The sequence below is a fragment of the Lagenorhynchus albirostris genome, chromosome 17 (genome assembly GCF_949774975.1).
Source record: "Lagenorhynchus albirostris chromosome 17, mLagAlb1.1, whole genome shotgun sequence".
Classification (NCBI taxonomy): domain Eukaryota; kingdom Metazoa; phylum Chordata; class Mammalia; order Artiodactyla; family Delphinidae; genus Lagenorhynchus; species Lagenorhynchus albirostris.
Window position 1 is genome coordinate 15,600,336 of NC_083111.1, and position 27,312 is coordinate 15,627,647.

The 27,312-nt window shown below is 38.0% G+C and overlaps 1 protein-coding gene across 7 annotated transcripts in view; it reads right to left on the reverse strand.

Moving 5' to 3' along the window:
• Nucleotides 1–27,312, reverse strand: part of EYA1 (EYA transcriptional coactivator and phosphatase 1) — a 328,161-nt gene that overhangs the window by 36,059 nt on the left and 264,790 nt on the right. For all 7 annotated transcript variants that reach the window (XM_060127905.1, XM_060127904.1, XM_060127902.1 and 4 more), the window contains one exon: nucleotides 13,368–13,457. In XM_060127905.1, coding sequence (XP_059983888.1) covers nucleotides 13,368–13,457 — 90 coding nt within the window. The remainder of the gene's footprint in view (nucleotides 1–13,367; nucleotides 13,458–27,312) is intronic.

Here is a 27,312-nt window from a genome sequence, read left to right on the forward strand (position 1 = left end):
TGTCCAACACACACTTCAAATTCAACATCTCAAAATCGAACTTAGCATCTTCCTTCCAAAGCCAGCTAGTTGTCCTGGGTTTTCTATCTCTACCTTATTGTTCAGGCCGGAAAGTAAGATTCTTGTTTCCCAGCCCATTACATCCAATCTTTTCTCCCATGCTCTCTAGACGACTTTCTTAAGAGCTCTCCCTCTTCTTAAGAAGAGCTCTCCCTCTTCTTAAGAATGCCCCCGTATTCTGTTCCTACAGACGAACCCTGGTGATTCCTAACCTATCTTACTGACACCTCTGACTTCACAATACAATTCATCTCCATAGCAATGCTAAACATTCCTTAGTGATTACCCTTGGCATTCAGTATGACATTCAACTTCCTTAGCATAGTGTACAAAGCCTCTTATGATCCGGCTTCGGTCTCCCTTTCTGTCTTCTTTATCTCACAACTGCTCTACATGTGCTCTGAGCTTTATGTCTACGCAAACTGTTCCTAAATGCCATGCTCTCTCACACCAAACGTTACGTCATGGGGAAGTCATATCTCCTGTCCTCTCTGCCTTGCCACCTCTCTCCCAGGCTGGGTTAGCCACCCTGCCTTTGGACTCTATTAAGATCCTTATGTGTCTCTGTCACTGTGGAGATATACTGTGCTCTAACTGTTTTCTTTTTGTTTTTGTGTGTGTGTGTGTGTTTTTTTTTTTTTTTTCGGTATGCGGGCCTCTCATTGTTGCAGCCCCTTCCGTTGCGGAGCACAGGCTCCAGATGCGCAGGCCCAGAGGCCATGGCTCACGGGCCCAGCCGCTCCGAGGCATATGGGATCTTCCCGGACCGGGGCACGAACCCGTGTGCCCTGCATCGGCAGGTGGACGCTCAACCACTGCGCCACCAGGGAAGCCCTCTAACTGTTTTCTTGCTTTTCTATCTTCACCCGCCATCGTGGCTCTTTGAGGGCAGTGAATATATTTCATCTCTTCTCCTCAATGCCTAGCATAGTGTCCAGAATGGAGTAAGCATGAGTAAGTTTATAGCACTGTAGCTCTTTTTCTGTGCAGTGTAGATACAGGCAGCTAAAATATTTTTGTCTACTCAACAATAGGAATTTACAAGCACATGTCTGTCTGTCCATTATCTGTCTGACAACCTATCTACCTACCCATCTACCTCCAAACCTTTCCAAGACAGATTTTAGCTTGCTTGGTGACCACTAACAGTAGAGTAAGATGTAGTGAGAAACAAAGCTAACAAATAATCCGTTAGAGAAAACACGTTCGTTATTGGGATCTGCTGTATGACAACAGTATGTGACAGCACCAACATGCCACTACTTCCTTTATGTTGTTGCAGAGAAATAGCCAGGTCATGGGACATGGCTAGAGAGGTTTGTGCAATGATATTTGGGATCAGAAACCCCTGTTCCCACCTTAGCTTTACCATCACCTAACCAAGTGGCTTTGGGCAAAAATCGCTTCACTTCAACTGTCCACACACGTACACTGGAGATAAGAAGACTGAGTTCCCAGTGCTGACGGAGACTCAAAGTCAATGCTCTGTACTGATGTGAGAAGAGTTTCCCTAAAGCCTGCTGCCCTTCTCCCTCCTATATCGCTTTGTACACAGCAAGGCTCTGCTCCACGCTGTAGACGCCACCGGCAAGATCCAGGAGCCACCCTTCAAACACGAAGCAGGAGGAAGACAAGGAAAGGACAACTTACCAGCACAATCCATGGCCATGAAGCCAGCATCCTCGTTTTCCATGAAGGGACAGCACAGGGTGAGGGAAGCCAGATACAGTAGCTATTTAACTGCCCAAAGGAAACCTCCCCTCTTGGAACTGGGGGTGGGAGGAGCATGTGAATGAGGAAAGAACAAAAGGAGTACAGTACACTGTGATGTGCCTGGAACCATCTGCATTTGCAAACTGAACACCGGCAGAACTTCTGTTGTTTTTCTCGTGTGATTTCTGTTGGAATTCTACACGGGAATTTTGGCGCCAAACCACTTATTATTTCACGCGCTTCATTTCCTAACCACTCCCTAAGTCACCCCCTCTTCTTGCTCCATGGCCCTACTCTTCAGTGTTTTGCATCAAAGATACTCGATAAAGAGTAATAGCAGATTGGACTTCCTTAGTGCCTCCTGTGGGCTAGAGCTAGTTCTATGCACTTAACAGGTATTCGCGTCTTGAGTCTTCACACTGACCCTAGGAGGTGGGTACTATCACCATCCAACTTTACAGATGAGAAATTGAGGCACAGAGGGGTCCCTCAAGAATGAATGAACTTGTGAGTTTAACCTCCAGTACCCCTAGAATTGTAAGATAACACACCACATAAATATAGGGCTTTGAGTCAAGTTGGAATAGTTGAGTCATGATTATTCAACAACTTTCTTATTATAAGAAATATCCAGAGGTAAATCCCTTTTTTACTGTAGAAATTATTTATTTTTTGTAACATTTTTAATGTGGAAAATCTTTTTATCTTCTTTTGGATGTATGCACCTTTTTAGAAAAACCTTAAATTGGATCTACACTGAATATCATTTTATATCGTACCTCTTGCACGTCCATGGTGTTTTGCCACTAAAGACTTTGAAAATACGACTTAAAAAAGGATAATATCGGGGCTTCCCTGGTGGCGCAGTGGTTGAGAGTCCGCCTGCCGATGCAGGGGACACGGGTTCGTGCCCCGGTCCGGGAAGATCCCACATGCCGCGGAGCGGCTGGGCCCGTGAGCCATGGCCGCTGAGCCTGCGTGTCCGGAGCCTGTGCTCCGCAACGGAAGGGGCTGCAACAATGAGAGGCCCGCATACCGAAAAAAAAAAAAAAAAAAAAAAAAAGGATAATATCAAAGTTTAACCTCTTGGACAATTTCAGTTATATTTAGGATTTGTGATCAGTCATTTACTTTTAGAAAGTTAATGTTTGCAAATTGCAAAAAGAGTAGGGTTCATTGTAGACTATATATTACTTTCAAAAATTTGGAAAAAATTAAAAAGACATAGGAGAGCCCTCCGTGTAACCAAATCTGGTGTTAGTGCTTAGGCTTCAAGTGGACGAGTCACGGTCCCTGCTCTCGAGGGACTGCCTGGGGGTGGGGTGCAGGTGCAGAAAGAGGTAGACAGAAAATCATAAGATATTACAGGAGGTATTTTTAAAGTGAGAACAGCCTCCTCTCCCACTATGGAACCCCAGCTGCCTGCCTGCATCTGTACACCTGCAGAGACTGCCTGCCTTCTTACTGAAGCCCAACCCTGTACCTGGTGTCCTGAATCCCATCCTCTCCTGCAACCCAAGGACTTCACTCCTTCCTCTGCTCCCTCCCTTTGCCACACCTTGTATCATCTCTACTGGATCATTCCCCCGACCCCCCAAACATGTCTAAATATCTTCTATTTTAACACTAACCCACCACCCCTCCCCCCCCACCTTGATCCTATGACCCTCTCCACATCCTACCCATCTCTTTGCATTTTGTCATTGTGGAAACTCTCAATCAATCTTTCCTGTTTTCACGGTGTCAACCCTCATCCTCTTTTCAACCCACTCCCATTGGGCTTACGTCTTCCGCTTCACTGACACGGCGCTTACCAGGGTCATTACCAGCCAACATTCTTGGCAAATCCAACAGCCACTCGACACAGTAGTGCAACCCCCTCATTCCTGAAACACTAGTCCCTAGATTTCTGTGATGCCTTGTACTTTCCCACCTACTTCACTGTCTACTCCTTACCACTCTCTCTTGCAAATTCTTTCTTGGTCCTGTTTCTAAGTGTTTGATGCTCAATCTTATGCCCTCTTCTCAATTTCCTCTTTCCCCTATGAGATGTTTTGTCTCATGCCTATATGATTCCCAAAACTATATCTTCACATTTGCCTGTCTCCTCTGAGTTCCAAACCTAAATGTACATAATCTCTTGACCTGAATGTTGAATAGGTATTTCAAGCTTAATATGCTCCCTGCAAAATATTTGAGGACAACTCTTCCCCCAACCTCGCCACCCCAAAGCGCTCTTTGTCATCTCAGATAACGTGACCACCCATCCAGTCGCTCAGGTCAAAACCTAGTGGTCATCCTGGATTCTGCTTTCCTTCTCCTCCCACATCTGACCCATTAGCAGATTCTATAATACAAATTATACTGTAAATCCTGCAACTTCACACCATGTCCGGAACTGCTACATCCTCAGCCCAAAGCAACCGTCTCCTAACTGGTCTCATTGAGTCCAGTTCCTCATATGATAACCAGTCTATAGTAAACACCAGTCTATCATATTCACGCGTAAAACTCTCCAATGGCTTCCCATTGCAATTAGAAAAATTTCCAACTTCTTTACCACAGTCTACAAGGCCCTTCATGATCTGGACCCTGTCACTTTTCCCCCATTCACTCTGCCCCAACCGAATGAAGCTCTCGTTTATTTCTTGAAGGAGCAAATTGCATTCCTACCTCAGGGCCTTTGCACAGGCCATTCCCCTTCCAGAATGACTTCCTGCTGTTCCAGCTGCTTCCTCCCAACTTCCTGGTTTCTTCACAAATGTCCTCTTTTCAGAGACACCTGTTCCTGAATATTTCAGCTAAAAATGTCCCACTCTCAGCTAAAGATGCCCCATCTCAGCTAAAGAGCCCTTATCCCTTAAATTACACTCTGATTTTCTTCCTAGCACTTATCTCTACCTGAAATTATTTTATTTACATAGTGTTTATTTCCTACTTCCCCTCCACGAAGAGGGTAACCTTCACTCAATTATCGCTGCATCCTCAGCATCCAGAATTGTGCCTGGCACTTAATAGTTAATAAATATAGGGCTTCCCTGGCGGCGCAGTGGTTGAGAGTCCACCTGCCGAGGCAGGGGACACGATGTTCGTGCCCCGGTCCGGGAAGATCCCACATGTCGCGGAGCGGCTGGGCCCATGAGCCATGGCCGCTGAGCCTGCGCGTCCGGAGCCTGTGCTCCGCAATGGGAGAGGCCCGCGTACCGCAAAAAAAAAAAAAAAAAAAAAAGTTAGTTAATAAATATATATTGACTATTGAATGAAGGGCAGAAGGTATAAAGAGTTTACGCAATGCTATAAGCATCTCAGTTTTGAAGCACAACAGAGACACAGCATTTATAACCCCATCATCCAGACTAGCAACATTATAGTGTATTCACCTCCAGTTATTTTTAATATGTCACAGATGCTAAAATCAGAATTATACAGTACAATTTATTCTGTAGACTGCTTATTTTTAAAGTTACATAATGGTAGTTTTTAAAACTGTATTTTCCTCCAGTTTTCTTAATACGCCACACTTTTTAAAAAAATTAATAAACCTTATTTTTTAGAGAAGTATTAGGTTTATAGCAAAACTGACCAGAAAATACAGAGATTATTCATCTACCCCCTGCTCCTACACATGCATAACCTCCCCTCGTATTGACATCTCACACTAGAGCGGTACATTTCTTACAACCAATAAACGTATATTGATACACCATCACCACCCAAAGTCCATAGTTGACGTTAGGGTTCACTCTTGGTGTAGTACATTCTATGGGTTTGCGCAAATGTCTCATGACATGTAGCCACCATTGTAGTATCACATAGAATGGTTCCACTGCCCTAAAAATCTTCGGTGCTCCAACTAATTCATCCCTCTCATCCCCAACCCCTGGCAGCCAGCTGACCCACAGTTGTGCCTTTCCCAGAATGTCAAATAGTTGGTCTCACAGTATGTAGCCTTTTCAGATAATATGCCATAAATTTTAACATTAAGCCTACACTGTACTGAACAGTCTATTTTTAAAACTTGAAATGGACCATGAATATTTTCCCTATATTTAATAAGCAGTCTGAAAACAATTTTCAATGAGGATGTATCATTTATCACTATTCATCTATTTTAGGATATTTAAAATAGTTCTATATTTTAGTGGTAAAAAACACCATGTGGGAGATATAGCATGGGGTTGAGTGGACTTCTAGAAAGCACTGGACCTGAGTCACTTGTCTAAGCCACTCAGCTGTGTGGCCTTAGACAAGTTTTGTTTTAGCAACTCTAAGCTTCTCTTGGCTATTCTATAAAATGGAGATAATAACAATGCTCTTATCACAGAAATATCAGGGTATTAAGTGGAATAACGTATGTAAAGCACTTAGGACAAGTGTTCAATAAATGTTCATTAATATTGTATCAATTCTCTGCCTATAACTGTTTTCTTAGGAGTTAAAAGTGAAGTTACTGAGTAAAAGGATCCATACATTAAGGTTCTGAATACATATTATCAAGCTACTTTTCTCAAAACTTGTACCAATTTCTATCCTTATCAGCAATGTACACAAGTGTTCCTCCTACTGCACTGTAGACCATATTACTGATTTTAAAGCTTTGCCAATTTGATGGGCAAGAGGCTGAACACTTACTGTCTAACATTTCTGATTACTAGAGGTGAAATCCAACATTTTCTTTTCTATGTGTTGAAAATTTGAATGCTTTTCTCTTGTGAATTATCTGTTCATGTCCTTTGTTAATTTCTTTAGGTTTTTCTTAATGAGTTGCAATAATATTGATTATTTTATTAGTTAGAAATAGCTTTGTCTTTTAATATTATCTATGGCTTTCAAAAACAGTGTTTGTTTTCTTCCCTGACTACGAAAGAAATTAGTATATATGTTATAAAGAATTTGGAATACACAGACAAGTACAAATAAGAAAATAAAACCTGGGATCTCAGATAGAAATGACATTAAAATTCTAGAGTACCTCTTTCCATCTGTTTTTTGTTCCTCCATTTATTATTTAACACGTACTTACTGGGTGCCTCCTATGGGCCAGGCACTGTGCTAGAGAAACAGTAGTGCCTATATTTTACATAGGGTATACAATTTTTTAACAGAATCGAGAGCAAACTATGTCTGTGTGTATAGTCCTCAAAATGTTACTTTTTAAAAAATAACTTTTTGTTGAAGAAAGTATATATTATAGCTCAATGAATTTTCACAAATGGAACATAGTCATGTAACCAGCTCCTGGGACAAGAAATGAAACATGATCAGAATTCCATAATTTGGAAATATTTATAAATAGTGGCCTTTGTCTTTGACAAGTAAAAATTCCTAGATGTACAATTAGCACAAATGGTATCAATCCTTTTTACCTTTTTAATCCTTATTTGGCTCCGCTTACCGCCAAATGGCTACCCAAAAGTTTATTTCCTGTAAGCAATGTGAGATCTCCTTTTGATCTACCTATATTTTCTCCTTGAGTTTTATTCTTTCACATTTTAACTCTGTAATTTACCTATTTCTGTATATAAATTGAATAATCCATTCCTTCACTGGTTAATTTGTCTGGTTTCATTTAACACATACAAAATTTTTCTACAAGTTGGGTCTGTGTCTGAGCTCTCTCTTCTCCCTATAGTTCAATGTCAAAGCCGTGCCAACATAAATCTTCATATTATTGTCGAATTATAAAACATTTAATATTTGGTGGAGCTGGGTGCTCACTATTACTGCTTTCTGTCCAAAACTTCTAGGTATTTTTGCCTATTTATCCTTCAAATGGACCTTATAACAATTTTGTCATATTACAGAAAAGAAAAGGAATGGAAGAAATCTCATTTATTCAAATCTTCCTTTAGGATCCTTCAGTAGGATGTCAAAGTTTTATTCATATATTTCCTATAAACACTTCTTATATAGGTTACTCCTTATCTTTCCTTTTAATCTTTTTTTTGTGTTACAGTTACTGCAGTTACTTAAAAATTATAATTTAATTAAATTTTCTACATGGGTGGCTAGAAGAAGGCTATTGATTTTTCAATTTAATTCTATAGTCTTTTACTTTTCTGAAGCCCACTGTAAATTCTAAAACAATTCCTGGAGATTCTCTTCAGTTTTCTATGTATATCAAATATTATGCAAAAAAACAATAATTTTAATCTTTCATTTTATTTCTTTCATATCTTACTGCGCTGCTCCAAATTCCTAGAACAATGCAGACTAATAGTAGTGACAGAGGACATTCTTATTTTGTTTCCATCTTTATGACAATTTGCCTCTATTATTTTATTGCTAAGTACAACGTTGGCTGTTGGTAAAAGGAAAATATCTTTTATTATGTTAAACAGCCACATATTTTGACTCCTAACTTTCTGGTAAACATCCGAATCAAGGAAGTCTTGGAATATAGGTTTATGTTTCTATTTTTTTGCTTCAGATAAAATAAAGATGATAGAATCTTGTGAGAAATGATGAGATAGGAAGAATACATACTTATTCATGAGTAACAATAATGGATAAAATACGGGTATTGCTTCATTTTGATCACCAGTTACAATATGTATTTTGTCTAATAATCATTTGCTGCTTGCAAACTTATTTTGCCTCCTAAACTGAGGGCTTTGGTGTTACTCTTATTAACTAAGAAAACAGATGAGGTCAAGCAACCCATCTTAAAACAGAAAGGCAAGGTCAAGTCCATTGTCTTCCATGGGAAAGGACACAGAAATCGATCTTCTATCTGAGACAACAGATAAGAATTTTAATCTAACAAATACTCATTAATGGTCAACATGTATAGGGCAATATTCTAGGTGTTATGAAGGATGTTACTAGGATTTTTTAAAAAATGGAATCCTTTATGTTTGCTAAATTTATCAGAAGAAAATTAAATACATATACAGAAGCCTGTGTCCAGAGCTGAAAATGACAAGTGGCATATACACATGCCTACGGGTACATTTATGTTTAGAATGCAATTACTGATAGGCCCACACACTTTCATAGAGTTGTTTCTTGGCTGTGACATGCACTGAAAGAAGAAAACAGCTCAAGCTCTTCTGGAAGTGTCTTCTTTACAAGCACCTATGGAAGCAGAGCATCCTGTGTCTACAAAGAAGCTGGACCCTGGGCATCAGAGTTCATTCTTGTTTAGCAACAAAGCACTTTCTAGATGAATTATACTTTTCCACTCAAAAAAGTCAACTTCTCAATTAGCTTACAACTTTTCCACTTTTGGAAGCACAAGCATTAGGTCACTACAGAACGCTTCGCTTGAGATCAAAGCTACTTAGCATTGGCATGACTGATATTTTGAAGGAAGAATTTTTTTCCTAGCTGAAAATCAATTTATAAACAAGATATATTAAAATAATTAACAGACGATAACCTAAGTTTTAGACTCATAACATATTATTGCAAATTTAAAGACTGAATGAAACCAAGGGGCAAACTAATTTCTTTGCTTTATAAGAAAACTCATTATAGCTTACTTGCTTTAAATTATGGCATTACTTGGAGACTGTCCATGGTGCCTTTCCTTGGCCTTTGACTCATCAAACCCAGCTCTATTGAGACTAGAACCTTTGGTCCCAGGCCTTTTCTAAATAGAAAATGTGAAAACAAGGAGCTATAAGAGTAGGTGATTGAAAATCAAACCTGGGACAGGAGTCTACATGTCAAAGGCCCAAGAAAGGTCTGGGGTATTCACATTGTAAAGCTTGACACCGAAGAATCCTCTGGTCTGTCCCAACTAACCAACATACTAGGAGCGTGGAGGAGAAAGTTGTAGCACAGTTTCACACTTGACTAGGCGAACGTGGTGTGTACAACCAGAAGACGAGAGGCGGGTCCCTGCTACTTCCCAACCCTGACCCCTGTGGCCTGAGAGCTGAGACTCTTGGAGGCTACCATGTTGATAACATCAGTTAGGATGGCAACCATAACGCCAGTGAGATGATATTACCTAACACCAGACAGAAAGAGAACATTCGACATCAGCTTGTGCCTTATTTTTCTTTAGACTCATATTAATCTTGATGAAATATCGTCCTTTAATTGTGGAAAAATCCAGCAGGAGAATCGACAAAAGGCAAGTTAAACTGAAATGTTATCGTATTCAGAAGGTCGATCACCTTTCAATAAAAATCCAACAGAAAGAGCTTTTTCTCCATTCAGTCAGAAAGAGACAGACTTTACTAAAGAAGCTGGAAAAAACCCTCCAATTTCATACTGTCATTCATAAAAAATGACTTCCATAATAAGCATCGTCGGATTGCACACGGAGACCTTTTGGTAAAATGATACGCAGGGTGTTAGTCAGACTTGGAAATAGGAAAGCCAGGAGTGCATGGAACTCAAGTCTAAACGCTTCTCTGGGTGGGAGGGAAATATTATTTCCTCTGATAATTGTGCCTCCCTGTCACTCATGGTCCTTCACATGTCAGACATTTTTAATGGTTCGAAAAACCAGCTTTCTCCATTTTACTTATTTTTTCCTGAAGTGTCAACAGAATTAAATTGTGATTGCTTTTATTAAAAACTCACACCAACTGAGATGACAAATAAGACTTCTAAAACTAAAATGGTTAACTTTTTTATGTCTTAAAATACAGTGACGATACTTCTAAATTACTTGAAAATCATATCGAAAATTTCCTAAATAATATCCTAATAACCATCTTAAGCAAATACTTTGATAACACAAGAACTGTTACTGGAATCTCCTCACGGAGTGTATTTCATTATTGAGAATCTCTTTTAAGTCACAGCTTGAACTAACCAAATTAGACAGAGCGGCTGGCAAAAAGTTAAGATTTTAAAAGAAAACGAGGCTTAAGTCAACAATTCGAGTTCAGAAATCACACTTCAAGCTAACCAATAGATTGTTAATCTCCTTGAAATTACCTGTACTCTAGATCTTCAAAAGCTAAAAACATGTAATTAAAATATATTAAAATATTCATGTCCTTTACCACAGTACATTGCTAATTGGCATGTGAAATCAAGCATTACCACATCATTTTTGCCTGATGAGACAATTTTGGTTTTCTAAAGGGTATTAAGCTAATACATTTATTTTTGCCAGGAAATAATTTTACTCTATTTTGAAAGAAACTAATATTTGCAATGACCAGTCTCAGGTTTGTTGAATTACAAAAATGTAAAATGAAGGATTGAAATAAGTATAAAAACCAATGTATTTTTTAAATATTGCACAAATCAAAAGAAGGTAAATAATTTCCGAAGCCAGAGGCTAAGTGAATCTTCCATTTATACTTTTGCTTTATATTATTCGCAAGTAAAATAAAATCAATTTTGGGAAGGTTACAAGCTTAAATAATTTTTCACTATTGATTTTTACATTCGGTTGAATTATTCCTTCATTCTCTTTTCTACTTTACTTATAAGAAAGAGTCCTCATGCCAAGAGGAAAATCTGATATTTCAATATCTGTGTGGATCCCTAGTTCTTCTTTTTTAATTTGGGCTTATGAAAAAACTACATCCACTACAAACCTAAACTAGAACTTTTAATATTTACTTTTATTTCAGACCTTCTCTATACAGTTCAGTGTGAATAATGTTAGTAAACAAATAAAAATCTGGCTATATTATATCCAAACTGAGTTAGGAAGCTTTTCTGTCTATATTATGCCAAGTTAACTACTTTGCCTAACTTCTCACTTTTTACCACATAGTTTGGGCACTGTACAGTCAAGCTTTGTCATTTTTAAGAGGGTAGAGTTTAAAAACAATAGAAAATTACGGCTAATTTCTTCTTGATGGATGCTATTAACACCTATTAACATCAGTAAGAGTAACAGGTTTGAACCCAATAGAAAATATCAGCCTAGTCTGTATCGTTGGAAACAACCGAAACTTAGGAAAGGAATTCTAACATATTAGTAAAATACGGAATTTTTTGGTGCTGTTCTCTTATGAAGGGAATCACAACCATAAGGCAGAAACAGCTTTTGAAAAATAAGTATGATTATTAAGCTTTTAGAAAGGCAATTCTGAACTTGTCACTCACTTGGAATATTTCCACCTTAAAAAATAGTAATGCCTTACATGTAATTTCCTTAAGGAAAGCAAACACTTTAAAATGCAAAAAATAAAATTCTGTATTTCACCCTAAGTGTAAAAATAAATATTTCACTAAGGAATGGGGGAAAAATGAAGCACATTTAAATAATTTCATTGCACTGGAAGTTGCCAATTCGTCTGTGAGTAGTTTCATTGCAGATGAAAAGAAATCAAAATACAGGACAGATGTTGAACAAACCGCATTTAAGTTCTGTCACACACTGGCATTTTTCAAATGATTTTGGCTCATCTATGAAATAAGGTGCATTTTGCTTGATTTTGAAAAGGGGAAACATAAGGAAATATTTAAAGGCCAATTGCTGCCAATTAACTTTGATCAGTAAAAGTTCTATTTGAATCTTTCAGATTCTTCTCCTGTCTGAAATAACATACATTTATAAAATCTAGGAAAACAACAACTTGATGATTAATGCCTGTTGGCAGCCCTACCACAAGCTTGCTTAATAGCAGGATTTAAATAAACAACTATCTCTATTATGAAGGGAGTGAAATGTAGTTACAGGCATATTTTCTCATAATGGAGCTATGAAAACCAATATTCTTTATTCTTAAAAATGCTTCTGGGGCTTCCTTGGTGGCGCAGTGGTTAAGAATCCGCCTGCCAATGCAGGGGACACGGGTTCGAGCCCTGGTCCGGGAAGATCCCACATGCTGCGGAGCAACTAAGCCCGTGCGCCACAACTACTGAGCCTGCGCTCTAGAGCCCGTGAGCCACAACTACTGAGCCCACGTGCCACAACTACTGAAGCCCGCGTGCCTAGAGCCCGTGCTCCGCAACAAGAGAAGCCACCGCAATAAGCCCGCGCACCGCAACGGAGAGTAGCCCCCCGGCTCGCCGCAACTAGAGAAAGACCGCGCCTAGCAACGAAGACCCAACACAGCCAAAAATAAATAAATTAAAAAAAAAAAAAAGCTTCTAATCAAGATCAGCATGTTTGTTATTGCCCGTAACACATTTAACCATCTTACAAAAGTTTCCCCCCAGGTTATAAAGGACAAATAAAATCATCAGCAGTTTGACATAAGGAATTCTGGCAACCCGAAGAGCAGAGGCCTGACTAAAATGTTATACGACCAATTGGGCCAGCCAGACAGAAAAGAATCTGACCCAATACGGTAAGAGTCTGACATGGACAGCATATGAAAGGATCACAAATTCTGTTGGATTCTAAAGGTAACCCATCTCAACAGTGATTATGTAACTGAGAAATCTGTAGCTTCTGATAATCAACACAGTTTAATATAAAACATTGTTGACATCAACTTTTAATCCCTATCAATAATCATGTGGAATCGAATTTTGAAATACAGCAGCCAAAGTAAAGCAAAACAGAAATTCCATGAAGGCAAAACGCATGACCATATAATCAATAATTACTTTATCTCCTTATTCCAATTATATATTCAAAAAATAATATCCCATTGTTATTTTAGGACCAATCACCTATTTCCAAACATGCAACATGAAGAGTATATAAAATAATCAGAACTTACCTCTAAGTCGTTAAAAAATAGATGTGTGTCTGCCAAGTTGAAAATCATTTCTTCCATGCGTAGTCCAAGGGAAACTGAAGTAGGTGGATCCTAAAAGAAGAATTTTACAGGTCAAGAACATACATACTTCAGGGTACAAGAAATACAGTGTCACGCTGAGAGGGAGTTAGCATCAGGAAAGGACAAAAGGCTTGGACTCCAGCTGCTTTTAGAGTGCGTGGCTTATTCTGTATTTGAACTTCAGTGACTTATTTTATTTAAAAAGTACCTCTAAGGTTGTTGGTACTTTGCATAATGAAGAAAAAAATTGCTGCTTATAATATTGCAAAAAATATAAAATCTAGGGTTACTTAGACATACAGAGTAGAGGAAATACAGCTTCACACGTCTGTTTCAGGAGCAAGAAATTCAGTGAATCAGCAAGACATTTTTTTTTTATGTTCCACCTCAATCCATGAAGTGTCTAAAAGCACTGCCACAAATATCAGAAAATAGATATAATATAGATTAATTTCAGAAGGACAGAAAATACCAATTTCACTCCAGATGATAACTACCATTATTTTGTATTTATTCAGACTGCCCGCCAATTTTGAGTATACTCAAGACGGAAGTGATGGTGGCCACTCTGACCAGCTGGCACCATGCCAGTGCAGGAAGCTGATCTTGACATTCATGTGACACTATCCAGTCATCAAACAGCCAGTAACACACACAGGGGAGCACAGTGGCTTCTACCCAACGCTTCAAGCCTTCGACACTAGTGATAGACAGTTTGTCCCACACAACACACATCCTGATGACATCTGTTGGTACTGAAGATGGGGGATATAGAGATATTTGCAAGGTTTTAATGGTGTTACTATATTCGTAATGCATCCAACCCAGGAAGCAACACTGTTCATGGTGAATATCCTGCATAATTAGTGAAAAAGGAAAAATATTCTGTAGAGAAAGTATTCAAGGATTTGTGAGTTCTTCAAATTTTTATTGGCATTTTAATAGCAATACCAACTTTCACCTTTATGGCCTTTAAATTTTTCCAAAGAACAATAATTTCTGATATACTCTTTTATTATCACAGCAAACCTCTGGAATCTATGTGGATCATTTAATTAGAGAAACTGTAACTAGAGAAATTATGCCTTCATGTCGCCCACCCATCTAGCTGGGGTGTACGTTGTGTATCACCTGTCTTTGAGTCTTAGAGTGGAGAAAAACCCAGAGAAAATAACTCTTGCTTTCTAATACTGTCCAATATAAACCTTGTACATTTTCTCTATTGTCTTCATTTCAAAGCTCAAGACTTGCCTGTGTTTTACCCCCTACCCTCCAAGTATCTAAAGTCCATCAACACCAAGCCCCATCTTCTCATGGGCATTGGGAGGCAGCGACAAACGGTGGAAGAAGAGCCCTAGACCCAGAGGCCAAGCCCTATCCTTGTTCTCTTAGTTACTTTGGTGTCTTTATCTCACTGAGCCTCAGTTTGCTCATCTAGTAAATCAGGTGGCTAGATGGCAAATATGTTGTTCTCCCATAGAATAAAAAAAAAAAAACCTCCATCTCTTCATTTGTCACAATCATATGTGTTTATACACCTGGGAGAAAGGAGGGGCCTGGGATGGTGGAGGGGGCAGAGACTCACTGGGTGCCAGCCATGGGCCAATCAACTGTGGCCAGGGAGGCGGAGTCAACACCATCCCTGCACCACCCATCCCACTAGCTCCGCCCACCCCACCAGCACACCCTCAGCTCCAGCACCAGCATGGTTTATCTCACAGGAGTCCCAGAGATGGACAAGAGGAGGTTTGGGGAAAATAAGGCAGGATGGTACTGCTGGTCTCAATTCCCCTCCCACCTAGGCCTTCTCTGCCAGCTGACTGGCAACGTAAAGGAGAGAGAAAACACATTATTGCCAAAAATCTGGGGTTAGATTGGCAAAGGGGCAAAGCAAATACCCCAGGGTTTGTAAGAGGGCAGACAGGAAATAAAACACATAGGCCAACTGAGTGTCCAAGAGCTGTGCAGGGAGGGACAAATAAAAACACTTCCCTCAAATTTCCTGTACAATGATTAAGGCTTGTTAAATCTTCCCTGCTTGATACCACCTAAAATCTATGAAATTTCATAGGTTGTAGAAGAATTAAAAACTTTACAAATAAGTAAAGAAAAACTCTCATTGAATCTTGGTTTTATAGTAAATTGCTCACTTCCAAGAATTCCAAGTATCAATAAGTGTGCTGGAAAAAACAAATGCTCAAACACATACAGCCTAGAGCAGAATTAACCAGTAAGGGAAGTTCAAACAGCTGTTTCTAAAACAAAACACCTGACTCAGGTGTGTCCTCCCTCTAGTTGAGGCCAATAAAAATACACTGACTTGTCTCATAACCACATCAATGAATCTTTCTATGTGGCCAGGCGAAGGAGACTCACTGCAATTATTTAATGGGCAATTCTAGAATTGATATGCCATGGTATTGTTACTTCTGAAAAAGGATTATTTCTCCTTGATATGGTTGCTTATTTATACCACCATCAAAAGAATTACTCCATTGTTTGTGAATATATAGCCTACTCTAACTTTTCTTCATAAATTACAGTAATGACTTGTGAGTTGGAATACTAATAAATTTTAAAGGCTTGTTCAGTCTTGTGGTCAAATACAACATAGATGTTGGCCTTATTTACCTTTTAATGTTTTTCTCTTTTGTTATTAGCTGTCATTCCTTAACAGTGTTCATACCTGCCACTCCACAGTATTGTTAGGAAACATTTACACCACCAAAAGAACAGTCTGACGATCGACTGAAATGAAAGAATTTTAGAATAGGAAGGGGATCTAGTTGAAAGCAGTGTTTCTCAAATATTTTTTAACCATAATCCACAGTAAGAAAAATCATTTTATACTATGATCTAGTAACATCTCTCTCTCTGTCCCTCACACACACACAGCTGAAAAGTGAGCTTGGCAAAACGAGGCTTTCCACACTGTGTGGAGAGTATTCTGTTACTTTCCATTTCAGCGCCCGTTAATGTGTCGAAGTCTACGGTTTGAAAAGCAGAGTCCTGAAGAACACCTACTTTTGATTTCAGAGACAGGAAAACTGATTTGCAGCCGTGTTATGATTTGCTTGCGGTAACAGCGCTGTTAGGGTACAAAGCTACCTCGCCCTAAGTGTTTTACCTGAAAGGAAACTAGCCAGAAGAACAGATAGGTAACCATGGTGACAGATCTGCTTCCACATTCTAGCAACTGGAGTTCTTCTCAAATCAAGGTTAGATTGGATCTTCCTATTATAATAATCTTTCAATATTTTCATATTTTTCAAACATGGCTGATACAAGTCAAATGTCAAAAAAGCTAACACTGAACAGTTAATAAATTAGTCCTAGCTTGATGGTTTATTTTGGCATATATAGAGGAAGAAGGAAAAAACACATTTTTTAGACCCAAACTGAGACATTAAAGTCACCATGTCTTTGGCTTAATCTTCCTTTCCTTGTGCTTTGCAGTAACGAATTCCAGAGCTGTAGTTGTGAAATGGTGCCTTTTAAAACACCATTTTTTGCTACGTCACTTTTGAAAAATTATTTAGAACTTCGCCTCCACTTCCAAGAAACATTTCATTTTAAGTAAACCTTGTTGCCAAATGTTTCCATTCTTTTCTGAACTTGACTCCTCTGTGGTATTTACCACTTCTAATTTCTTCTTAACATTTCTTCTTCCCTTATGTCTGTAATATCATCAGTCTCTTCTGGGCATCTTCCTGGAATCTGATTATCCATCCTCTATCCCTTCAGTGATGTTGGTCCCTAGGACTGTTTTCATCCATTCCTCATTCTATTCACACTGCCTTACAGACTCCAACACACTCATACCTTCAACTATCACCCCATTCCCCTCTGTTGAACCTCAGACCTCATTTGTAGGCCCATATATCAATCACCTATTGGTCCTTTGTACTTGATGACCCATAGAGCACCTGAAACTCAATGGACTGCAACCTGGATTCATCATATTTCCCACATCAAATGAACCACATGATCCTGCCCCTTGGACCTGGAATTCATACCTTCCTTATATTCACCACCATTACCTTTTCGCATGTGTCTCGTTTGTAGCTATCTGTAGTAGCTTCCCTCACTGGATAGGTCTCCCCCGGTTACCGACATGAATACAACCAAGTCTCTGTTCAACCCCCATGCTCAGTCCTGCATCCCACAGAGCGCTTCTTTCAGTGCCCCTCCATCAATCCAGAGGCTCTTCCCCGAATCCTCTCAGCCGGGCTCATCAGCCGCTGGGTACCACAGCTGTATGTGCTCTTGTCTATGTCAGAGACATATCCCTGTTATCTTTCTCTCTCCATCCTTGGGACCATGCACAATGCCTGGCACAGGGCTTTCCCAAAGTTTGGTGGAGGAATAAATGAATGAAAGAAATAAGCAGCAGATATTTCAAATAATTGTAATGAAGAAAAAAATATTAAATTTGATCTTTAGTTAGTTATTAGTGTTTAGTGTCAGTAAAAAAAAAAAAAATCCTAGATACCTAGCTTAGGGGGAAAAAAGGACATTTGATTCCTAAAAGTCATTCTATCTACATAATATGGTATCAATATTATACATGTTCATTCATACTTTGTACCTGATTAAAGAGCAGCTCATTCTTAGAAGAGCTACTTACAAAGCCTTACTTATCTATTTGATGCAGTGAATAAGATTAACATAAGATCAGCATACAATTATTTATTTTTAAAATTTATCAGTGGTATGCGTTACAACATCTTGCAAAATATATTCTCATATTCTCTGCAATCTAGTTCCCTAGTAAAAACTGAATAGTTCAGTGAAGAGGCTCAAACAGAGAAAATACAATCAAATGCTTTATCATTTTTCTTGTTTAATGAATAAACAGTGTAAACTTACTATAGTTCTTCTGCCCAGGAAATTCTACTAGCTGTTCCTTCACAAGACAAGACAGACAGCATCCAGCACCGCCCCTCACACACACACACACACACACACACACACACACACACACACACACACACACAGGAATTAAATTTAACTCTGATCTTAAATTATTTTGATATGATAGTAAATTGCAAAGCAACCTAAATGTCCATCAATGGATGAATATATAGAGACAATGTTGTACAAATATACAATGGAACATCACTCAGCCATAAAAAGGAATGAAATAATGCCATTTTCAGCAACATGGATGGACCTAGAGATTATCATACTAAGTGAAGTAAGTCAGACAAAGACAAATATAATATCACTTATGTATGGAATCTTAAAAAAGATACAAATGAACTTATTTACAAAACAGAAATAAACTCACAGACATAGAAAACAAACTTATGGTTATCAAAGGGGAAAGGTGGGGGAGGGAGGGATAAATCAGGAGTTTGGGATTAACAGATACACATCACTACATATAAAACAGATGAACAGCAAGGACCCACTGTACAGCACAGGGAACTACATTCAATATCTTGTAACAACATATAATGGAAAAGAATCTGAAGAAGAATATGTATATATATATATATATATTCTATATATATATATATTCTATATATATTCTCTATATATTCTATATATGTATATTATATATATATTCTCTATATATTCTCTATATGTATATTATATATATATATTCTCTATATATTCTATATATGTATATTATATATATATATATATATATATATGTAACTGAATCACTTTGCTATACACCAGAAACTAACAGAACATTGTAAATCAACTATACTTCAACTTAAAAAAAATTGCAGTTGTCTGCTTAAAGTCATGAAAATAAGGTGAAGGAACTCGTCTCAATGCTAGGCTACCCAGGGCTGTTTTGTGTAAGTCACAAATAGTTATGTCTATTGAAGAGAAAGCAACATTATACAGATAAATTAGACCCAAGCCTAAAACAATTGTTTTGCTCTCATCTTCTATCCAGTGATCTTTAATTATCCCATTCCCTCAAGATCTTTTTCTCCTGTTTCTAGAACACAGAGCTGCCCACAGAGACTAAAGTTATTATCATCCTGTATTCAAATCATCAGTACCATCCCTGGCCTGTTGTCATTCTTTTACTGTTCCTTGATTTTTTTTTTAGCCTGATCACTGCTATTACACTAGATCCTCATGTGATGAAAATGCTTTAAAGAGAAGAAATTCTCGACAAAATCAGTGCATAGAAATGCTGAAATGCCATTAAATTCATCTTCTAGGGGGATTCATGTCTGTCAGTCTTGAATTGACATGTAGAAAAACTATAATGTGATTTGAAGTAAATGAAAGAAAAGGGTGTCCGTAAATGTATGTGGGTATTAGAACACTGGAGGACTAGGAATGTGGGCTCTTGTTGCCTTGTTTTGCTTTACAGATGAGCTAGGGCATTGGATAAACTTCAAGCATCACTAAAAATGCACTTTTCAGTAAGCACAATCCACAGCAGTTCAGAAATTTAATTTCACCAAGACTCAAACACCAACGAAGACACTGTTGTGACTGCAGGGCTGTGTCATTACTTCCACACATCCATCTAGGAATTCTCTCAGGATGACAAGTAATGAAACTCCTTGTGATCAGAGCTTACAAGGATGCCATCCAGTTCATCTTTGGGCTGAACTAGGTCTAACACTAACCCCAACACAAGGCATTGGCAGGGGTACTTTTTTGCTACATGTCACAGAAATTGAAGGAGCTTCTTCCAAGGTAATTGTGCTTCCAACCTGCAGGCATACAGGGTAGAAGGACACTGGAAGTGCACACTCTCATGGTGGTCGTACCATGGGCTTTGCAGTCATGGAGTCTAGATTGGAATTCTAACTTTGCCATTTACTAGCTGTGTGGTGGGCAAGTTCAGTTACTTAAACCCCTGGACCTCAGGTCCCTCATCAGTAAAACAGGAATACAACAGGTTTGTTTGAAGGATTAAACTGGTAACACATTTAAAGTTCTGAACATAGCGCCTGCCAAGTATTAAGCTACTGCTGCTGCTACTAGGGTAGTGGTGGTGATTTCTACTATCACTATACTACAGTTATAACAGCAGATCAATCTGAACATGGGACACCATGTCTCCACTACAAAAAGATGCATTAGCATTCTGCACTCAGATTGGATGTGAAGTTCATGCTTTTTAAAGATAAGGGCAACCCTAAATTCCTCATGCCAATATTTTTGAGGTGACTTCTCATCACTAGGAGAGATGACTCAACTCTAGCAAACTGGCAAAGGTGTTGTCCCATACTCTGAAGATCTAGGAACTAAAGGGAAGGAAGTGTCATTCAGATAGGATCCAAATACTGAACCGATTCAGTAGAAACCTAGAAGTGTTCTTTAAAAAATAAACCAATTACTTGCACAGCCAAGCGGTGTGATCTCCATGGGTGGGTCACATACCTGTTAGCTTATACCCTTTAGTCATTAAAGGGTCAGATGTGAACAGGCACTTAAACACAGCCCAAATCCATTGCTTACAGTCAATTAACAAATGACTTGGAAGAACAGGTCTTGGAAAAATCTTGACTCTGCCCAAGTTTATCAACAAATGGCTGGTAGTGATAAACGGCAATAAACAGTTAATTACTGAGGTACATTCCAAATTTAGTACCTTCAATGTATAGTCCCTGAAAAATTTCAGTATTCACAAAATGATGTTATGTTTTAGCATTTGAGGAACAACATAATAATTCAGGGAGGTCTTGTTTGTGGTAGGGTCAAGGATAAATTTGTGGGACTACTTTAAGAATATCAACATCATATAAAATTATCAGCTAACATAACAAGAAAGAAAAGTGGAGTCTTCTAGTATTAGTTCTTCCACAAATAGCAACTCTGATTGTCATGTGATTAACTACCAGGGAAAGGTATTCCATTTCTCAGCTCTCTGATGTGAGCATAGCATTCTTTCCCTAATGTAAATAGTTGATCACTTCCAAGTCAAGATTACAATGTATACACATTGTACATAAACCTCTGTTAAATAGTATTCTTACACTGAGATTTACAAGGAAACTGCCTGTAGATTAAATGCCTAAGGCTAGGCTTAAGCCTCAAGGGGCAGAGTTGGAATTACCTTTAAAGTTACCCACCAAGCATCAAGCAAACCTATAGATTAATCACATTAGTTCACTGACTCAGAACTATGGCTGGTAAACTGAAATTCACTATGCTGTTGAAAAGATAATAAAGGAATGTGGCGCCTGCATGAGCCACTGAGGACAGCTATCTGTCTCCTAGAGGTGATCCTTAACAAGGATGTGTACTAATACTGGAGAGATATTCAAGGACAGAAGATATTTGAGAAAATTTCTAAATTCAGAAAGTGGTTTAGGTTTATCTCAACACTTTGCCTCACCAAAAGTAACTATGGGTTAGTTATTTGCAACAAGCACTGTCACATCTTTTTATTTCTGATGTGCATCCACATATACTTGGTTCTGCTGAGTTAATGAACTTGTGGTTTAACTCCCCTCCCGCCCCCGCCCAAAACTCTGGAGTTTTCTCCTTCCTAATCAACTAACTTTGAGCCAATAAGAGAGGATTTACAGGATAATTACAATAGATTGTTAGAGGAGACTGTCCAACCAGCAAGCTGAAGTTTAAAACAAGAGCAACCAGACATTACACATCTCTTACTGGAAGGATATACCTCACCTACGAAGTCTTAGCCAAAACAAACAAACCATTAAACCTGAATCTAATTAAGCTTCTGGATCTAGCTACTAATTCACAGGAAATACAGGGGACAAAAGAATATGTGACAAAGGAACACAATGGAGATGCAATCAAGAAAACCCAGTCTCAAACCCTCTATAAGACAGATGATCTGGTTATTTCAACAGAAATACTCAAGGTTAAAAAAAAAGATTGAGTGAGAATGTACAGCTTAAAGACATGTAAGAGACATACAATAAACTGTAAAAAAAATTATAAAACCACTGGAGAAAAACATTTTACAAACTAGGAACAGAGGATAGAAGGAAACTATCTCAATACCACAAAGGACATATATGAAAAGCCCACAGGCAACATCATACTCAATGGTTAAAGTCTGAATGCTTTTCCTCTATGACCAGGAACAAGACAAGGATGCCTGCTTTTGCCATTTCTAGTTGACATAGTACTGGAAGTCTTAGCCAGAGCAATTCAGTAAGAAAGAAAAAGAAATAAAAGGCATCCAAATAGGAAAGGAAGAAGTAAAATGTCTTTGTTCACAGATGACATGATCTTATATGTAGAAAATGCCAAAGAGTTTCTAAAAAACTGTTAGAACTAATAAATAAATTCAGCACAGTTACAGGATACAAAATCAGGACACAAAAATCAATTGCATTTCTATATACTAATAATGAACAATCCAGGAAGGAAGTTAAGACAATTTCATTTAAAATAGCATCAAAATGAATAAAATACTTAGAAATAAACATAACCAAGTAGGCAAAAGACTGGTATACTGAAAACTACAAAATGTTGCTGAAAGAAATCAGAGAAGACACAAATAAATGGAAAGGCAGTCCATGTTCATGGATGGAAGACTTAATATTAACATATCAATATACCCAAAGTGATTTACCCTATCAAGTTTTCAATGATGTTTTTTGCAAAACCAGACATATCCACCGTAAAATTCACATGGAATCTCAAGGGACCCCAAATAGCCAAAACAATCTTGAAACAGAATAACAAAGTTGAGTCTCACATTTTCTGATTTCAAAACTTAGTTACAAAGCCACAGTAGTCAAAACAGTGTAGTATAGAGTGATATATAAAGACAGACATATAGACCAATGGAATACAACGAAGAGCTCACAAATAAATTCCTACATATATGGTCAAATGACTTTCAACAAGGGTGCTAAGATTATTCAATGAGGAAAAGACAGTCTTTTCAACAAATGGTGTGGGGAAAACTGGATATCCACATGCAAAAGAATAAAGTTGGATCCTTACCTTACACCGTATACAAAAATGAACTCAAAATGGATCAAAGACCTAAACCTAAGAGTGAATCTATAAAACTCTTAGGGGAAAAGCTTCATAACACTGAATCTGGCAGTGACTTCTTGGCTATGACACCAAACGCACAGGCAACAAAACAAAAAAATAGATAAATTTGACTATATCTAAAAACTCTGTGCATCAAAGGGTCCAATTAACAGAATGAAAAGGCAACATATGGAATAGTAGAAAATATTGAAACTCATATCTGATAGGAGGTTAATATCCAGGATATACAAAGTATAACTAATCAACAAAAAATGAACAACCAGATTAAAAAATGGGCAAAGAACTTGAATAGATATGCTCTAAAGAAGATATACATTAGAAACATCGTATCACTGTGTTGTGCACCAGGAACTAACATAGTGTTGTAGGTCAATTATACTTAAAAAGAAAACAAATAAACTCATAGAAAAAATCAGATTTGTGGTTACCAGAGGTGGGAAGTGGGGGCATGAGGAACTGGATGAAGGTGGTCAAAAGATACTAACTTCCAGTTAAAAAATAAATGCTAGGGATGTAATATACAACATGATTAATATAATTAACACTGCTGTATGATATATATGTAAGTTGTTAGAATAAATCCTAAGAGTTCTCATCACAGGTAAAAAATACTTTTTCTTTTTTGTTTATTTAACTTACTGTGATAATTATTTCAAGATGTATGTAAGTCAAATCATGATGCTGTACACAAACTTATACAGTGCTGGATGTCAATTATATCTCAGTAAAACAGGAAGAAAAAAAAGCTAAAATAAAAAGAAGATATACAAATGGTCAACAAGCACATGAAAAGATGATCAACATAACTAATCATTAGGGAAATGCCAATCAAAATCACAATGAGATACCACCTCACACTCATCAGGATGGCTATTATAAAATAAAAAAACAATCTGGAAAATAACAAGTGTTGATGAGGATATAGAGAAACTGGAACCCTTGTGTGCTGTTGGCACAGCTGCTATGAAAAACAGTATGGCAGTTCCTCAAAAAATTAGGCATAGGGTTACTATGTGATCCAGCAATTCTACTTCTGGTACCCGAAATAATTGAAAGCAGGGTCTCCAAGAGATATCTGTACACCCATGTTCATAGCAGCCTTATTCACAATTGCTAAAAGGTAAAAGCAACCCAAGTGTCCACTGACAGATGAATAGACAAAATGAGGCATACCCATACAATGGAGTATTATTCAGCCTTAAATAAAAAGGAAAGGAATTCTGACACATGCAAACAACATGAACGAACCCTGAAGACATTATGCTAAGTGAAGTAAGCCACTCACAAAGAGACAAATACTGTATGATTTTACTTATATGAAGTATTCAGGAGAGTCAAAATCAGATTATCACACTAACTGAAGTAAGTGAGACAGAGAAAGACAAATATATGATATCACTTACATGTGGAATCTAAAAAATAATACAAATCAACTTATTTACAAAACAGACTCACAGACATAAAGAACAAACTTATAGTTACCAAAGGGGAAGGATAAATTAGGAGTATGGGATTAACAAATACACACCACTATATATAAAAAGATAAAAAACAAGGATTTACTGTATAGCACAGGGAACTGTATTCAGCATCCTGTAATAATCTATAAAGGAAAAGAATCTGAAAAAGAACATATATATACCTGAATGACTTTGCTGTACACCTGAAACTAACACAATATCATAAATCAACTATAGTTCAATAAAAATAAATAAATAACAGAGCAGTCAAAATCATAGAGACAGAAAGTAGAATGGTGGTTGCCAGGTGCTGTGGGGAGGAGAGGATGGGGAGTCATTTAATGAGTATAGACTTTCAGTTTTGCAAGATCAAAAGAGTTCTGGAGATTGGTTGCACAATAATGTGGATGAATTTAATACCACTGAACTGTATGCTTAAAAACTGCTAAGAGGGCTTCGCTGGTGGCGCAGTGGTTGAGAGTCCGCCTGCCGATGCAGGGGACGTGGGTTCGTGCCCCGGTCCGGGAGGATCCCACATGCCGCGGAGCAGCTGGGCCCGTGAGCCATGGCTGCTGAGCCTGAGCGTCTGGAGCCTGTGCTCCGCAACGGGAGAGGCCACAACAGTGAGAGGCCCACGTACCGCAAAACAACAACAACAACAAAACACAACAAAAAAAAACTGCTAAGAGTTTATCTTACGTGTATTTTACAATTTAAAATCAAAAAAAGAATCGGAGAAATGTAACTGTTGATTAGACATTCAATGATATTAAGAAATTATTATTAATTTTGCTAGATGGCTAAAGTTCTGAGTAACATCTACTATTTCTATTCTAAAAATTCTTTTAATGGAGTCTTAAATACATACTGAAATACATACAAATGAAATAATATGATCTCTGGAACTTGCTTTGAAAAATAACCCTAGGGTAGAGCAGGATAGGGGAGGGATGTGGTAAAGGACATACATGCAACAAGATTAACTAGGATCTGATCATTGTTAGAGCTGGCAGAGGTTACACTGGGTTTCGTTATACTATTTCATCTACCTATGTAGATGTTTAGAAGTTTCTATAATAAATTTTTAAAAAATATTCACTGAGTCCAGATTGGTTGTCTTTTGGTGGTGAAACTATAGATTAAAAATATTTATTTTGAAAATGTAAAGCACACTCAAACCATACTTTTAAAATGACAAAAGAAATTTTTAAGTCAAAATTGCAAAAGTCTTGCAAAATTCCTCAGCATCTCCCTTTTATGGAAAAGATGCTAGGAGTTGCTTGGTAATCTGTACTCAGACTTAAGTGAGATTTGTCATATACAGAAGGATGTAGGTCAGAAGACAATGCTTTTCCTGTATTAACTCTACTAATTTTTTATCATATGGGATGGTCTTTTCCAGAAAACCAGAGAAACTCCTACATTCATAATGGAAGCCACAGGACCTATGTCTTATACGTTTAGGAGCAGCAGTGTCACATTGCAATGCTGATCGGCTGCAAAGGAGAATTCCCAGTGTAATTTAAGAAGAGCGGTAACCCTAGAAGCATCTCATTTAGTACCTCTGGCATTTATTTTTTGGTTGTGCAGCTCCTGTGGATCCTGATCTTTTTTTTCTGGCTCACAATACTAGTGTTATCATTTGACATCCTATTATTGGCTCTTTCTTACTAGCTAAGTAATTGTAGCTATTAGAGAACACTTGTCATGAGTAATACAGGAAGACTTGTTTCCTTCCTAGTATTGTTATTCCTTTGGAGATTCTGTGGTTTCACTCTTTGTGGATTTAGAGTGGCGTTAGCTTAGATCAGTTTTGCCCCAATGAAGGACTGCTGCTGAAGACTCATCCATTTCCTACCGACTGCCTCCTTTATTAATTTATAAGCTCCCTGAAGGCGGGAATTACGGTTAGGCACCTATTACATTTCTATGTATGTATTCAAGAAATTATAAAGGACTGACATATATACACTATTATGTATAAAACAGACAACTAATAAGAACCTGCTGTATAACAAATAAATTTTTAAAAAAAGAAATCATAAAGGACTGACATTCTGAATGACTCATTGGTATCAGACCAGGAGATAAATGGTGACTCAGGAAGGAGAGGGGTTCACAGCCAAGTGTGTCTTAGGTACTACAGCCTGTATAACATGGGTGGTTTTGCGTGTGCAACTTGGAACGGTGCCATTTGGTGGTACAATTTTCTGAATTACTTAATGGATGTTTTCAGTGATCATTACTCGCAACGAAATTACTACAGGCCAGAAGGCTAAGGAACTGCGTACCATCTACTGCTTCTACTATGATAAATTCTTTGGATGGGGTCTTAAATTTTGGTTAGTCCTAACATGGAGACCACATGGCATTAGCGTGGACTCTTACCCAGATGTGTGGGGAGGAGCAGCGGTGGGTACTTTCTGACATGACTTGTGCTCTATTCCAGG